This window comes from Adelges cooleyi, unplaced genomic scaffold (assembly GCF_023614345.1).
Source record: "Adelges cooleyi isolate 19-005CV unplaced genomic scaffold, UGA_ACOO_1.1 ACOO_flye_CR_arks_rails_tigmint_CR_PRNA_25, whole genome shotgun sequence".
Lineage (NCBI taxonomy): Eukaryota > Metazoa > Arthropoda > Insecta > Hemiptera > Adelgidae > Adelges > Adelges cooleyi.
The window spans coordinates 309,078-326,934 of record NW_026095915.1 but is presented as its reverse complement, the minus strand read 5'-3'; the positions used below and the strand labels follow the sequence as shown (position 1 = coordinate 326,934).

The following is a 17,857-nucleotide window of genomic DNA, read 5'->3' as shown; positions in this document are numbered from 1 at the left end:
ACTAATTTAAAATCAATGTTTCAGGAAATTCATGTATCATAAATCAGTAAAGATTTTATTTGTAATTTTTTGTTTATTTTTTCAAGATGTTTATGAAAAAGTAGTAGTATCATGTTCGTATTTGTAATAAGTAATAAATGCAAATTTAATAACATATTTTTAATTATTGTACCATCAAGGTTCTAAAATGCGAGAAAAATAATTGTATAAACATTAAGGTATATAAATAATAAAATCAAATATTTTGAATATTTTGTATTTCACTTTATTTGTATTGTAAATTTAGATGTATCTAGTGATACAATTATTATAGCATTTATTTACTTGGTGTGTATTAAAATCTTTTATATTTTAATGTGATAAGAATTGTCAATTTTTACAAAAGTATGTGTATTGCTATATTATAGTCATTTTTAATTGAAAATAAATTGTTATCTGCTTCGATTAAGGCAGTGTAAACAAATGAAAATACGAACTATTTTTTGTAACAAATTTTGTTTTGATGCTTGTGTTTAAATGCTTTGTAGAAAGTTATTTTTTTTTAAATTTACGTACAGTTAATTTATGGCATTTTCCTAAATCAAAAATGTTTTATAATTATAACTTATTTCTAGGAGTTTTGTAAAATCATTTATCGTGTAAATTCTAATCCAATATTGTATTATTGTTTTTTATCATAACCAAGCTGTTTTCCACAACGACTGTTGTAATGTAAACAAATGATAGCTAAGTTCCTGTAGGTTTTACAAACTTTGAATATTATAAGAATCTTCGAGGTTTTACAAAAACAATTTGTATTGTCGTCCTAGACAGTAAAACTAGCCTCACTCACGACTTAAGAACATGATTTACATCATGCTGACTCCAAAAAAGTAAAAAAAGAAATTGGCTACATTTCCTACCAAACATGTTATAACACTTTAGGGACAATATACCTAAATCTACTATAATCTATTAATTTATATCTAATATTCTATTAAATCTATTAAACTCAAATTAGGTTAACGCATTTAAAATTGTATTATAGCTGTTATTATTGAATGTAGTAATGTTGTGACACTCCTAAAATGAAACACTCCATATCATTGTTTAAGTGATAAAATTAATTTCAAAATAACGCTTGCCTAACGGACACAACAGCTATTCTCCTGTGCCGCCTGAAAGCCTAATTGTCCTATGCACCACGTCATGCCCTTAATTAATTTTTATTATTTCTAAATTATTTAAAAAAATTGTATTAGTAGGGTTCGTCATTTATAATATGTATGAAATACAAATTTAAATATTCGTCTATAATAACTATTCTAACATCAGGGTTCTACAATGCAAGAACATGTATAGTTCAAACATACACAAATGATAACATATTCAACTTTTTTAGCTAAAATGTCTTAATTACACAAAAGTTAACGATACATTTGTAAAACTAAATACAATATTTTCCCACAATTTGTACAGTTATATGTTGTTATTTTTTTATTTAAAACATGTTGTTTTCTACAATGACTACTGCAATGTAAATAAATGACAAACACCTTTATGCATCGTACACTTTTATAATTTAACGAATGTTTATGAATTTTACTGTAAAAAAGTAACGTTTACTTTACAAACTGTATTAGTCTATAATTATTCAACCTTAAAAATAGTAAGTATACTTAAAAAATAAAGATGAAAAAACATTAAAAATATCAGCACCTAATATCATTCACCTTATCCAATAAAACATTTATGGGGTCAGTAGCAATATTGTATTTATAAAATTTATTTACATTTTTATTGAAGACCTATAACATTATTTTCCGTTGAGACTCTGACCTGAATTTCAATAACGCATGCTTCATAGCCTATGAGTCAAAGATGCGATTGGAGGTTTTTTTTCACTGTTATATTTTCTCAGATATCAAGTTGTTTTTTGAAACGATTATTTTTTTTATATGTTTCAACAAACAAGCATGCAAAGTAGAACTCTACTTTACAAAAGTTATAGCGAACACTTATATAAAATTGATCTTGTTATTTATAATGAATAACCTTTTAAAAATTGTATGTTATTAAAAGAGAAAAAATATTAAAACTATATTTATAATAATCACCTAATTTTTGGGTAAGTACATTTATAATAGCTTTTCCAGTAAGTTCTCTTCTCGCCTGTCCAAGTTGGGTCAAACTTTCAATTTCATCACCTGCATAGATTTGTTTATGAATAACTGGTTTGAAAAAATAATATTTATTAATACATTCGTATTTATTTTGTCATTTTAAAATTTAACGCCTCAATGAGTACTAACAGAGTGGGAAGAAACGTGAATAGATATAGTTATTAAAATATCAGGTTCATTGATATAGCCTAAAAGGGGTGTTTAAATAGAATAGAGCTTTGCGTTGGTCTAAAGATCAGTCAAGGTAAGAAGCTAAGGAAAATGCGGGAAGCATTGTATTCGTAAAGAGGTTGCTGTATTTTTATGACAAAAGTACTAAAAGTGTATTCTGTATTTACTCAATTCTTATATGGACGTTTGTTTGGTAAGGGTGCCAAATGACTACTTCATAATCGAGAACTCTTAAAAGAATTCTTCCCAACTTCAAGTTTACTTAATTAAAATTATTGAGAGAACAAAAGTATATATAAAGCAAATTTTATCATTTAAAAAAGCCAAAAGTTCTATATACTACTAACTTATCATACTTCCTATTTTATTGTACTTCATATATTGTACTTTGTATGCGATATTTTCAAAATAAAACATAAATACAAATATATTAACACTTTTATTTAATAACCAGGTTATATATAAATTATAGGTTCTATTAATGCCCCTGATATTTTAATCACCATATCTTTTCACGTTTCCTTCCACTCTACTTGTACTCATTAGGGCGTTACATTTTAAAGTATAAAAAAAAATACGAACATATTAATAAATATTATATTTTTAAACCAGTTTTTGATACTTATATTTATGCAGGTATTAAAATTTTAGCATTAATTAATTGGAACTGTAATGGATAAATATAACAAACTGCTTTAACTATATAATTTGTACAAAATCTTTTCGCGTTTCTTCCTACTCATTTAATACTAATATCCTATTCCAAGTTCTTGCTCTCACTCCCTCCATTGCCCGCAACCATTCTATCCATAGAAAAGTCTGAACAATCAATAACTTAGTTTTAAAATGAATTTCCTAAAGTGAATATTGTTTTGTATCTATAAATTTAAATCATAATTACCCAGCCAACAAAAAAATTCAAAACTCCTGAATATATTATAATCGATTTTCACTACTCAAAGGGCTACCCATCAATTAAAGTATTTAAAGTTCAACCATTTATTTTTAAATAAATTTTCGGGCTTATGTTTAAGAAAGTTTAAAAATATCATAGTTTGATGAATTGTAGAATTAATGTCATTGTTAAATCATTGTCATTAAAAACAAAAAAATTTCATTAGATTTGTCCGCTAATATCAATTACATTTTGAGCATAATATCAAAAATTTACTAAACGTTAATTTAGATTTTATATATAGGTTTTGAAAAAAAAAACAAAGACTTACAAAATATAATATGTGTACGATATTCAATTGATAGAATAACATAAACACTACAATGTGAATCTGTGGATAGTAGGGTCAAACCAGTATAGTCCAAACACAGTAAGAAAGTATTATATGTGAGTGAGTATTACCTAGTAGTAGTATTTCATTAGATTGGTCCTCTTACATCAATACCTTATAGAGTACATTATTAAAAAAACGTTCATTTAGATTTTATTTTTATGTTTTAGAGAAAAATAACGGATGTTCACAGATAAAAAATACATATGTCAATATACAAATATCAACAAAAACATTGTACCTAATGACAATTATGTGCTTAAAAATATTTTGTTGTATTAGGGTAGACACGATAAGGTTGATCGCCATAATATCAATAATAATTCGCAACAAATGTGTTTAAAATCGTGAACAAAAGCGTTTATTTTATAATTTATTTATTTTATTTTGCATATAACAATCGACTGATAATTATAATGATAACAATGGCAATACTAATAATAGTGAAACATCAATACTACATAATAATAACAATAAATAAATATATATCAAATAAACTAATTTAGTGCAATAAGCAAACATTAATTATTTATATATATATATAATTTTAAAAGATATAAACGTTTGATTTCTATTAATTTTGGCTACTTAACTGAAGCGGAGTACTGATATCTTTACGTAGTTGTACATTTAGTTCTTTTTTTGTAATATCAATGTCAAAGGCATTTACTTGCCAATATTCGCCTTGAAACGATCTGTATTTTACAACAAGTTCGTCTTTACCCTCTTTTAGTACTACTACACATACATCATCATTGTGTTCTAAATAATAATACGTGTTTGAAGACATTTTTAGACTAACCCACATTGCTATCAAAATACAAATCCTATGAACAGAATGCTCCTTGTCAACTTCATCAATCGAGGTGTTTTCAGCTAAAAAATCAAAAAACAGTTGTTAAAAATAACCAAATTAAACCTATAAGCCACTGCATTCCTTTCAGTGTAAGACATAATTACTAAACGTAAATACAACAAGTTAAACAAATATATTTACTATGTATAATAGTAAAAATCTCAGCTTTCTGAAAAAATTATAAGTTTTTACAGTCAATAAAAATGAGCTTATAATTTATAAATATGTTTTTTTTTGTTGCCCAAAATTTAAGAATTTTCTTTAGAAAGCTGAAAAATTGTACATTTAATGTGTAATCAGGATACTTCTTGTCAACCGAGGTGATATAAGCTAAAAAAACACAATACAGTTGTTAAAAATTGCCAAAATTAACAATTATTAGCCACTATTTTTCTTATTTGTGCAATTGATGCTAATTAATTTGACACAATTATTAAACGTAAATGAAATAAGTAATACAATTATATAAAACATGTATAAATGTAAAAAATCTCAGAATTAAAAAAAAAATATACTTTTTTTTGTATTAATAGTTATTAAAAATGAGTTGGTAATTTATAAAGGTAAATTTTTTGTGTTGTCCAAAATTTTAAAATTATTAAAATTTTTTTTTAGAAAGCTGAAAAATTTTACATATGAAAATTTCAAACAGGGGTCACTATAAACACGATAAGAAAAAAAAAGAGCTGAAATTTTAAATTTTATAATAAATATTGAGTATATTTGTAGAAATTATAAAAAAAACAAAAAATTAAATTTTTTTAAGTTGTGTTAAGTAGTCTATAAAATACTGTGTTATTTAAAATGAATCATGCTGTAAAAATAAATGTTATTAAATAATAAATAATATTAAATCTTTTTATTTATAATCACCTAATTTTTTGGTAAGCACATTTATAATAGCATCTCCAGTAAGACCTCTTCTCGCCTTTCCAAGTTCGGTCAATTTTAAAGTTTCAGTATCTGCATAAGTGTATAAATAGCTGGTTTGAAAATATAATATTTATTAATATAATCGTATGTATTTTGATTTTTTTAATTTAACACCCTAATAAGTACAATCAGAGTGGGAAGGAACGCAAAAAATTATGGTAATTATTAGTTTCGGTACCTGCATAAATATTTATATGAAAAACTGGTTTGAAAAGATTAATAGTTTCGTAATTATTTGTTTTATTTTTAAAATTTAATGCCCTAATTAGTACAATCAGAGGAAAGGAACGAACAACAATTTGATAACTGGAATATCAGGATGAAGCCTAAAATTGATGGAGCCTAGAAGGGGTGAACAAATAAAATAGAGATAAGATTTTATTAAAAAGGCGCGTATGTTGAAAATGTATTATGTATTCGTTCCATTTTTATCTGGTTCTAAGTTTGGTAAGGTTGCAAAAATTACTATTTCATTCTAGAACCCTTAAAACAAGTCTCCCCAACTTATAGTAAATTGTTATGCGAACAACATAATAAAATATAAAGTAAATTTTATCTTTCAAATAAGCCATAAGTTCTGATTACTACTAACTAGTAGCTTTGTAAATTCGATTGTATTCATCATCATGCACAGTACTACCTGTAACATAATTTCCTATAACAAATAAATTATATAGTTAGTCAAACCGTGATGTTGTATGTACCCATAGTAGTAACTCTAAAAATGAGAATCATTTGACCAATTAATGAATGCAAAGTATAATATTAACACAAAACCTATGACTTTTAAAGCCTTTTTAGCTACCGCGTTTAAGTGATCTCTAAAATGTAGAGAAGGCGTACATAGGGTGTTAAGATCATTAATAGAAAAAACTCGATAAAGTTGAAGACCATGAAGAAAGAAATCGTGCAGCAGCGGAATACGGTTCCAGGAAAATGACAAAATATGACATTTTTCAACATACAGTGCCAGACCATGGAGATGAGCCAAATACAGAAAAAACCTAAGTTTAATATGTAGTAGGCAACCATCCACTGATAAGGTAATACTAAAAAAATGTTTATGTCGTAATACAAGGATCAGAAACCGCTTCTTGAGCATAAGTGTATTCATAAAAATTGATACACGCCGATCAAAATAATACCCTAATTATAATAGTGGTAAAATGTTATTAAGGCTCCCCAACTAAAATTTAACTTTTTAGTTATTATTGTGTGAACAAAAGAATTTGATAAGCAAATTGTATCTTTCAAACAAGCAATATTATATATTTACTACCATCTTTGTAAATGCTATTGTTTTCATCAGCATGCGCAGGAGTACCTGTAAAATAAATAGTAAAACATTTTTTAGTTAACTAAACCCGGTCTATTGTATTTATTCATCTCAGTTTCAATTAATCAATGCCAAATATAGTGTTGATTTTAAGTCGATAAGGCACATTCCCCCCTCCGCTCAAGAAATAAGTTAAAATATATGTGTAATACTGTTACACAAAAAAATTTAATTATCTCTAAAAAAAACCCACAAATTATCAATATAGTACAAATAAACTGTTATGTAAAAAGTAATACTTTAAAATTGTATATTTATATTTACAAAATTTTCCAAGTTTTTTTTTAAGACATATAAATGCCTTATTAAATGTTGTCCTTTTCGAAATTCCATTACCTGCATAAATTTATATATAAACTGGTTTATAATACAGTATTTAATAATATGTATGTTTTATTTTGACATCTAAATCACTAATACGCATTTTCTTCACAAATGTACAAAAGTATCTCATACAAAGAACAATATACAAGTGCAATAGTCAGTCAAACAATAATATCTTAAACGATGAACAAAAATTTATATAAAGAAAACTATATCATTCAATCAAGTCATAACTTCTATAGTTTATAACTAACGAACGACTTTGTCATTAAGAATAACTGTAACAAAAATATAAAATAATTATACAGATAATCTAATCCGTTTGTTTTATTTATCCATAACAGTCACTCTAAAAATCAGATTAATTTGACCAATCAATTAATTCAAAGTATAGTATTAGCATTAAGCCGATGGCTCTTAAGATCCTGATAGCTACCCCATGTATACACAAAATATAGCGGAGGCCAAGATCTTTAATAGAAAAAACTCGTTTCAGTGGAATACTACGAAGTACATAAACCATGTAGAAGAGAATTATAGCTCCTGAAAAATTCCATAATAAACAAGGAGATGAGCACAGTCAAGAAATCAAATAACTTCAGCTTGTAGGTTTCAATAAACCGCAGAAAAAGCAATACTTATGAAAATATATAACATGTCGTCTACAAAAAAAAAGAACTTCTTGTGTTTGCAAAAGTCTCTCTAATGAGCCAACGAAATAAAGAGGACTAATGTGATCCCATTGATAGACGCTTGAGGAGATAGTGCATTGTTTCCTATCGGAAAGGTAAGATGTGAGGGGTTTCCAATGTCAATTATTAGCGTAGAGTACAATGATAAATGAAGCGTTATTAGTGCTATGAGTGCTATGACTCAACCAGCTCTTGATAGTATATCAAACAACAAGAACTAGTATCGTATTATGTCTGTCGAGTCATTAGTATTTGTTAACATAAAACGTCAACAATCTATTACGTTAAAATGGTATTTTGTGGTAAAATGTTAAAAATTGATAAACGCTGTTCCAAAAATTACTCTAAATATAATAGTTGTTAAAATTATTATAACAGTAAGTCTCCCCAACTAAACTTTACTAAATTGTTTGTAATTAACTTTGTAATTACTTTTGGTTGTATCAGCAGGCATAGGAGTACCTGTAAAAATAATTTAAAAAATAATTTAGTTATTCGAACTCGGTTTGCTGTATTTATCCATAACAGTTTCAATTAAAATGAGATAACTTTGACCAAACAGTAAATTATGTGTTTTTAAAATATACATAATTGTCAATAATGTGTAAAAAAAATAATGTATAAAGAAAATTTGATCGTTCAATCAATTCATAAGTTCTTTTTACTACTAATTAATAACTTTGTAAATACCTAGGTTATCATCATCAGCCGCCGGAATACCTGTAAATTAAGAAAAAAAAAGTTTATTAGGTAATTAAACCCGGTTTGATGAATTTATCCACAACAGTCACTCTAAAAAAAAACTAAGTTAGACGAACTAATCGAAGCTAAACTTATTAATAATATAAAATAACTCTCTAACAACGTTTGAATGAATACCTTCATCACTCTAAATTTTATAATTATCTATCTTTTTATGTTTATTATTTTGTCTATTCTTTTTAGTTAGCTACCAAATTTAAGTGTTTTAAAAATTACTTTTATGGTCAATATTGTGTAAACAAAAAATATAAAAAGAAAATTTTATCAATCAAGCAAGTAATACGCCTTTTATACTACTAACGAATATCTTTGTAAATATTATTGTTTTCATAATCTTGCGGTGTACAATCTATAACAAAAAAGCAAATCAGGTATATAGTTAATGAAACCCGGTTTGTTGTATTTATTCATAACAGTTTCAATTAATAAAACAAAAAAAAATTTAATTTCTCTAAAAATAAATTGATTGTGTTAACCATATAGAATTATCCTGTAATAATTATTATCTTTCAATTTGTATTTTTATATTTACCTAATATACTAAGTTTTTTAGAAAACACAAATTAATGTATAAAGAAATCTTGATCGTTCAAACAAATCATAAGTTCTTTTTACTACTAATGAATAACTTTGTAATTACTTTGGTTTTCATCATCAGCCGCCGGAATACCTGTAAAAATAATTTAGTTATTCAAACTCAGTTTGATGTATTTATCCATAAGTCAATGCAAAATATTTTATTATCATAAAATTTATCTTTAGCAAGTAGTAACGTTTGAAATAATACTTACTTCACAATGAATTTAATAATAATCAAATTTGTTATCTGTATTAATTCTGTCTTCCACAACATTTTTGGTGACCTATTATTCCTTGATGAACCTAATTATATTCAGTACACTTCGAAATTGTTTAAAAATGTGTTTGAAAAACCTAAGATATGTAATAATCTAATATTTTTGTAGTTTGCTTACATTTACGTTTTAAGAGGATTATTGGCCTTAGAATGTTGTTTATTAAAAAACTGATAATTTTATATTCACCTATTATCTCAAAAATTTCCCATTGCAATCTATCTTCTTCTGTCATTATGGAATCTAAATTTGAAAATAAAACCAATATTTTACAATATATAATTCTTTGTATTATACTAAAGTGTTAATTATTTACGTTGTAGGACGTCAAAATTGTGAGTTTCTGCATGTTCTGAAATTAAAGCGAAAAATGTATATACTTATTAATTATCAAGCGACTGTGTGAAAATATGTTAATAAAGTATTACCCGGTACAGTGAACATTTGATTTAAATATACTGAAAATAGCAATAAAAAAATTGTTGGTATTGAATTTAATACTCTATTTTATCATAATCTAGAGTAGAAAAGCTAAGAAAAAATAATATGTGTGTTGAAATTCGAAATAAAATGGCTAGCTCTATAATATTAAATAAGTTTGAAACCTTATGAAATGACAATGGCAGTATTGAATCACATGAGGGAATAGAATAAGACGAAATAAGATTATTATCACTGAACATTAGCCTTAACCTTTTCACTGTCTTAGACGTGCTACTTTGCTACAATCAATTAATTACGAAACCTTTTTCAGTATGGCGATAGTTGTGACATGTAGCAGTGTGTAAAACACAGTGGCAGTGAAAGGGTCAAAGATATATTTTTGTTGTTTTTTCTGTAGGTACATTTCTTCTATAACCAAGATTTTTAATATCACATAATTATTATTACTCATTGCATAGTGATCTTTATCTATCATGACTGTAAGTACATGCTCCAATCCATCTAGAACAAACAAATACAAGTTTGACGTTTAGAAAAGTTCCAAATAAAATCAAAATTAATAAAAAAAAATCATTAGAAACAATTACACCATGCATTAGGCAACTACCCCTGTTAGGGTAAATAGTCAATTTTTAGAGTCAAGTGTGCTCATAGTAAATTATAGTAACTATTAGTAAAAGCTCGTGCCCACATGCGACAGTGCACAGATCCAATGAAAAATATAAAACTACCACATTTTGAAGATGCCACTCCCCCCACGTATTAAGAAGTTTTGTGCTGCCAATTTTTTACAAAATATTAAATTAAAGACAATTTTAAGTTTCATAACTTTTAGGTAATAAAGGTAACTCATTTGTAAGACAATATTTGGAGGCGCTGTATCGTGAAAGCCAAACTCGTATTATTATAACATAAATTTGCATGGGCGGCATCCTCTTAAATATAAAAATAAATTTATATTTTATTTACAAGTAATTTGACACCTAGGCAATCATTGTAATACAATTATATATTAGTACATTGATTATTATCTTACTTTCTATATGATCATCTTTATATTCAGAAGCTTTCTTGATTTGTATGTCTGTAGTAAATGTTTTAAAAAAAATAGGTATGTATAAAATTAGTGAAATTTAAAAACTCTTAAAGTTAGTCTATATGATTATAAAATATAACTCACTTGAAATTTCAACCATCTCTATAAAGTTCACTGTAAAGAATAGTTAAATATTAATTTTTTTTAGATTTTCATCTAAATTGTGTGCTTAAGTATAAAAAAAATACTTACTTATACTTATATCTGCCAAAACATTTACGCAGATTAATGATATTAAAACATAGGAAATTTTCATTTTTATCTAGAAAAATTAATAAATTTAAATGCAATTTATATAAGGCTCGGGTCTTCCGGAGTAGTCGAGATGAGAAAGTTTTGGTTTTAAAATTTTTTTTTTACAAAGGACTCTAAAGGTAGAATTTATTATTAGAAAATAAGTGTAACATTAAAACTAAAATGATTGAGTTACTTAATCGTTACATACTTATAATTCCTAATATTTGTATAAATTGTAAATTCTTATTTATAGATAAGAAATTAAATATCACTATAAATTCTTTAATAAAAAAATGGAATAATCATCTACGATTTAAGACTGTAAAAAACAAAAAGTTAAAAAAAATAATGAGTTTATAATAAAGTTTATATACAGTTATTAATTTACAAATGTATTTCTGAAACACACTATAAAATAATTTAAAAACACAAAATCATAGAAACTAATATAACTTATAACGTGTAATGTATAATATTTGATCATCGACATAATATTTAGTAATACGTTTGTAATTTGTATCGTTGTATTTGATAATTATCAAAATGTGTTATCATAATATTTACTATTTTGTTAGCGCCCGGTCTAAGATGTATAGGCAACCACTATGATTTAAGGGGGCATACTTTTGTCGCGATTTCTTATTATTGACTGTCCCGTATTGTAATGTATAGTATTTATTTTTACTTTGGAACACAACTAACCGGAAAAATCGACACCGACATCGAAAATGTATCTTTATATATCTGTAACGACTGTGAATAAATGTGTAAGTTGAATGTTGGTCAAATTTTACTATGTACATTAGGATGTAGTCCGAGGCGTTAGCACACCTTGAATAAATGTCTAATTCGATGGACCATCAAATAAACCTTGAGAGAGATGTGAGTTATTGGTTAAGTAGCAATTTATGGCAGCTGGTCAAAGTTTAAAATTGCTTCCTTTTAAAATCACTGAAATCGACTTGCACACTTATTCACAGTTGTTACAGATATATCCTTCTATAACCTTATATATCCTTCTTATGAGGGTGGGGATAGGGATGAGGATAGGGATGGGGCTGGGAATGGTGGCGGGGATGTTCATTTTTTTAAATTATGTATTGTTTTCACAACGAAAAAGCTTGAATGAATGGTTAAATTGATTCAAAATAACCAAGTGAATGTTTTGCCAATAAATCGATTAAGGCCAATCACTAAAAAACGACTAAAAAACCTTTGGCTACAACATAAAATAATCATCAGCTACCTTTCGAGTACCGTGGCTATCATTGTTAAAAACTAAGTGTTTATTTTGGGTTAGCAACGAAAACAATTTCAAGTGATATCAAGGCGTACGCGGAACGAGAATTAAAAATGTGTCCCGTGGTGTTGGGGCAATTTGGCAAACTGTTAAAATATGATATGTAATACCTATGAGAAAACCTTTAATAGAGCCTTGCAAATTGCAAACATTTCATTTGTAAGATGTATTGTGTATATAAAAATCGGGTCTTTCGGAGTGGTCGAGATGAGAATGTTTTGGTTTTAAAATTGTTTTAGATGTGTTGTTTTTTTTTTTTATAGTTATCTTTTAAGACTACGTTTTACACTAAATTTCCCATTGCAAAACATGACAAAGCAAAATGCTTGTTACTCTCAGTCCATGTGGCTTTTATAGCAAACATTTTTATGATATAATCGAAAAAGAATAATGATTTGGATGAAACGTTCTTAGAAAATTTATATTTTAAATTAATAAAAGTACAAGATGAAAAATAGCTTAAACTTGAGGTGTATTTTAAAGATACAATTTTAAAAAAATGTCTCATCATAAATGCTCATTTAAATTTCAAAAACATTATGTTTGTCCATATTTCGGCAATACAGAAAAATAAACTTGTTAGTTTATTTACATATCTGTTTTTAGCATCGATGCCGAGCTAGTTAGAACACACCATTCTTATGGTGTGTGTTTTTTTTTTTGTATCTGCAAACACGATACCATGTGTGACTATGACCCAATTTTCATTAGATACTCGAAATTATATGTGATTGGGTCAAAAGTACAAAAAATCTAACGATCCGGCTTTTATTTGATATTCTAATAACTCTGTTAATGGTAATTATTTATTTTTTAATACTAATTTTAACTAGTGTTATTATATAATTGATACCACAGAATATGAACATTGGCTTGTGCTTATGTATTTAATTTTAGTCTAAATTTATTCGAAAAAATGCAAACCAGAGGTAATTTGTTCTGATATTATAATTTTTCAAAATTTATACTTATATGTTTAATAAATTAAAAATATGAGGTAAAAATAAAGCTTGAACTTTGAAATGTATTTTAAAAATATAAAATCATAAATTTTGCATAATGGACACAAATTTAAAATATAGATACATATTATGTTTGTATTTAAACGACAATTATTATATCTATTCAAACAATTTATCATAAACTAAGCAACAAAAAACTACGAAAAAATAGTTTTCTTAATTTAAAATTACAACTATATTCAACTTCTGCCGAGCTAGTATTCCTATGGTGTGTGTTTTTTTTTGTATCTGCAAACACGGTACCATGTTTGACTATGACCTGGTTTACTTTAGATATTCTTAGATGGATAGAAATCGAATGTGATTCGGTGACTTTGGTGGGTCAAAAGTTGAAAAAGTCAACATCTTCACCCCCAGAACCACAAAATCCCTAAAAAATATATTGTCAGTCAATTTTTAACTTTCTATAACATAGCGAAAAGCTATCGAATTGAGTCAAAATTGTAATATAATGTTTTTCTGGCATGCTTGTACTCACAAATATCCTCAAATCCAAATTTCAATTATTTTTCACTTTCCGAAGGATTAAATTTAAAAAAATGGTATTTGGTTTTAAATTGATGAAAACATTATAAAGAAACATGGATGCAAATGTTTAGTATACTAAATATAGAATATTGTTTTTAAATTATTCTTAGATAAACGTATTTAAAGTTCACCCATATTTGTTTAAAAGCGTACTTACAACTTTTGAAGTCTGATAGTATTACTTACTTATGATCTTGATGTATAATGAAATAGGACAAGTGGATTATATGTAATTGAATGTCTATATGCGTAAAAAATTAGAAAATTAGAAAAATATTTTGAAAGTGTACAATTTTACTACTTTTGAAGTTTTGAGAATATTCCTTACTTAAACAATATCAACGATAGTTAAACCCGACTGCTTTAAGGTTTTGGTAACGACTTTTCGAATAGAATCTGTTATGTCGAGCAATACAGTGCAATGTAAATATGTTTTTCAAAACTGTTTATGCGAATTTATTAACATAAGCAGCATATTCTTATTTTGATAACTAACATATTTACATTATTTAGAGGAGTTTAAATTTTTACTAGCCTGCTATTGAATTTACAAAAACAACAGCAATCGTAGAGGCGATGAGGCATATTACACACGGTGAGTATTAGAATATATGAATCACTTTATTTTCAGTACATATTTTTTATAAACGTGTTATTTGATTTATAGGTTTCTCGGGTAAAAAACAATACTATACATATATATATATATATTTATATACATACGTATATTGTTCATCGCTATCTATTGGAAATATGTATATAAAATATATATACAGGGTGTAATGTAAAGTTCTACCGAGCTTCAAATGAGACATTCAGGATGCTCTATGGTACAATAAATGGTATTCATTTTTTTTGTATTTTAAAATTAAATGTTTAAAATAAAACTCGTATCTCATTAAAAAATTGTCTTACAAAAAAATTATTTTAGGTTTGAAATCGGTAGCAAAAATCTTGTTGAATTAATATGTAACGTGACTTTTTGGTATCTGGCCACACATACGTCCACAGGGTGGCCACTGAGTGGCCGCCATGTGACGTAAACCAACATATGGCACATGCGGCAGATAATTTAATATAAAATAATTCTAAGGAAGCCTCTGAATTGAGAATAAAATTCAAACTGATAATGATGTGTCACTTGCCATATGTTGGTTTCGGTCACATGCCGGCCACTCAGTGGCCACTCGGTGGACGCAAATGTGGCCAGGTACCAAAATAATAAATTCCGAAAAAATTTTTTTCGTATGACTATTTTTTTAATGAGATGCGAGTTCTATTTTAATTAATTTTTAAATAAAAAAAAAATGACTACCATTTATTGTACTCAATGTCTCATTTCAAGCTCGGTAGAACTTTATATTATACCCTGTATATATTAGGGAACTTTGCATTAACATATATTATGTGTTCAGTGTTCCAACCATGTTAGAGTTAAAATATATGTATATTCTAAGACTACGCCACAACAAGTGCTACAAGTTATACACTACAATGCTAAAAATCAATTCAAACCGAAGCTGAATATATTTAAATATACATAAACATTTAGCACAGTAGACTCCGCTTTTTGGACTCACCGTTAATCTACAGTATTATAATAATAATTACAGGTTGATCCATCTCGTTTAAACACTTATTTTCTTGAAAAATATTAAATTTTTAAAAATTATTTTTTCTCATACTTGCATGTACATATTTTACTATATTTTTCAATACATTGACTATTTTTTTTCTTTATCCCTTATACCTCAAATAAGTATGGACTTATAAATAAAGCAGCAATAAACTACGAATATTTTTGTAAAAAACGACTACGTTCAGTCCACAGCTAAAACAAAAAAAAACTGAATAACTTCTATCTGAAAATTTAACTCATAATAAATTACCCAGAAAGCACAAAAATTAAAAACTTTTCAATAAACCATCACTGATTTACGCTTTTCAAAGTGTTATTCAGCAATTAAATTAATCTGAAGTCTGACAATTGTTTTGCATTAATTTTATCCGGTATTATTTTATTCTCGATTTAGATTTGCAATATATTTGAAATGTATTGAACTCTTTCAATTATACTTCGATGTATGTATACAAAGGGAACAAAACGATTAGGCTATTATCGCTGGCGTGTAAAATAATGACAAAAATCATACTCCAAAGAATGGACAATAAGCGATTACCAAGACGAATACCACTTTTGATCAAATAAGCGACTTGCTGCATAAATATAAAATCATTTAAGTAAAATGTTTTAAGTGGATAATCCCATGAAGGTATTGGACTTTTTTTTTAATTAGTTGATTTATTACGAAAAAAAAATAGATTATGACCCGTTTAATATATTTTTCAATATTAGGACAGTTTTAAATTTCATCTTTTGTACGTTAAATAAGTTTGGACTTCATGTTTGCGAAATGGAACTTAATAAGTTGGAAATGTAATTTATTTGAAAAATTATTGTAAATGAACAGATCGATGGAAATTAAAACGCTAACACTTTTTAAAAATGTTTGTCTACATATATTTTATGGAATTTATGTTTCCATATAAAAAAAATATGTCAATACTTCCTTTGCGTATAAGGGATTATAGTAAAGTAAATAGGAAAGTTAAATAGTGTCTTACATCAGACGGATGTGTTGAGTGAGTCATAACGGTTGGGAGTGGTAAATGAGAAATTGGTTTTGTCTTTTTTATTTTCTTTAAATCTAGATCCGGTTTTGATTATCCATCTAGTTTCGTCAGTTGTGTTCTGCGTGTTTTTCGTTATGGCGATTTTTGTATTATGTTGTGTGTGGAGGACTGATTGTCGATAAGAGGTTTATTCTTAGGTGGCATTGCGGCTTTATCTAGTCTACCGTTCCAGAGGTCACAAAGGTCGTGCAGTGCCTGGAGCCGAACACTTGATAATTGTGTGAACCAATTTATTTTGACAATTTTTAGCAGTTTTAAGATAGTAACTTTCGTATGATTGAAATGAAAACTTTACACAAAAGCGTGAATGCATTTCCAAGAACTAAAATAACTAGAAGAACTAGAATAAAATCCGTCGCGAGAATTGAGAAAGGTAGTGTACGCGACGATGACCGCGATGAACTGCTAACCTTGTTAGAGTTAAAATGAATATTCTAAGACGGCGCCAATACAAGTAACACAACTCATTTACTACAATCAATTCAATTAGAAGCTAAATATATTAAAATATGATAATTGTCACACACCACTTGTATTAGGCCAACAACATTTAGCACAGTGGAATCTGCTTTTTGGATTCACGGTTAATATACTGTATTATAATATTTTTTACAGTGTGATCCATCTGGTGTAGGACACTCATTTTCTTAGATTGAAATTGAAAATATTTTTTTGTCGAACATGGCTAAAACCATGTTTCTATTTGTTTTTTAAGGTTCTTATAAAATTGAATATTGGTCTGTTGATAATTCAAGCCATAAAACCTAATCCGGTCAAAATAAAACCATAGGTACGCAATAATAATAATAATAATTTTTAAGCATCAAAATATGTGTATATAACGATTATAATAAAAACTGTTTATTTAAGAAAAAACATTATATTATTAATTGACAATCCAGATGTTAGTGCAATAGGCAAAAATGATTTATTTATTTGTTTATAATTTTCAAGAAATATACATTTGATTACTAGCCTAAAATGTCAATCTTTGAATTTCTCAAATCGTGGAATTAGGGAATCGTCGAGTAGCTGTACATTTAATTCTTTTATTTTACTACTAATTTTATTGACATTCACTTGCCAATACTTGCTCTCAAATTCTACGTATTTTACAGCATTAAAGGCTTTATCATAAACTACACAAACAAACTGATGTA

At 26.9% G+C, this 17,857-nt stretch overlaps 1 protein-coding gene across 1 annotated transcript in view; it reads right to left on the bottom strand.

Moving 5' to 3' along the window:
• LOC126837486 (uncharacterized) overlaps positions 1–11,143 on the bottom strand; it is a 162,886-nt gene extending 151,743 nt beyond the window's left edge. Inside the window, exons 1-12 of the mRNA XM_050571402.1 lie at positions 11,109–11,143; positions 11,001–11,030; positions 10,857–10,904; positions 10,268–10,321; positions 9,805–9,834; positions 9,693–9,728; positions 9,566–9,619; positions 9,163–9,192; positions 8,824–8,871; positions 8,451–8,480; positions 8,193–8,222; positions 7,009–7,080 (exon numbers count right to left, since the gene is read on the bottom strand). Of these exons, the coding sequence (XP_050427359.1) occupies positions 7,009–7,080; positions 8,193–8,222; positions 8,451–8,480; positions 8,824–8,871; positions 9,163–9,192; positions 9,566–9,619; positions 9,693–9,728; positions 9,805–9,834; positions 10,268–10,321; positions 10,857–10,904; positions 11,001–11,030; position 11,109 (463 nt within the window). The 5' untranslated portion in view covers positions 11,110–11,143. The remainder of the gene's footprint in view (positions 1–7,008; positions 7,081–8,192; positions 8,223–8,450; positions 8,481–8,823; positions 8,872–9,162; positions 9,193–9,565; positions 9,620–9,692; positions 9,729–9,804; positions 9,835–10,267; positions 10,322–10,856; positions 10,905–11,000; positions 11,031–11,108) is intronic.
• Between the last annotated feature and the right edge of the window lie 6,714 nt (positions 11,144–17,857).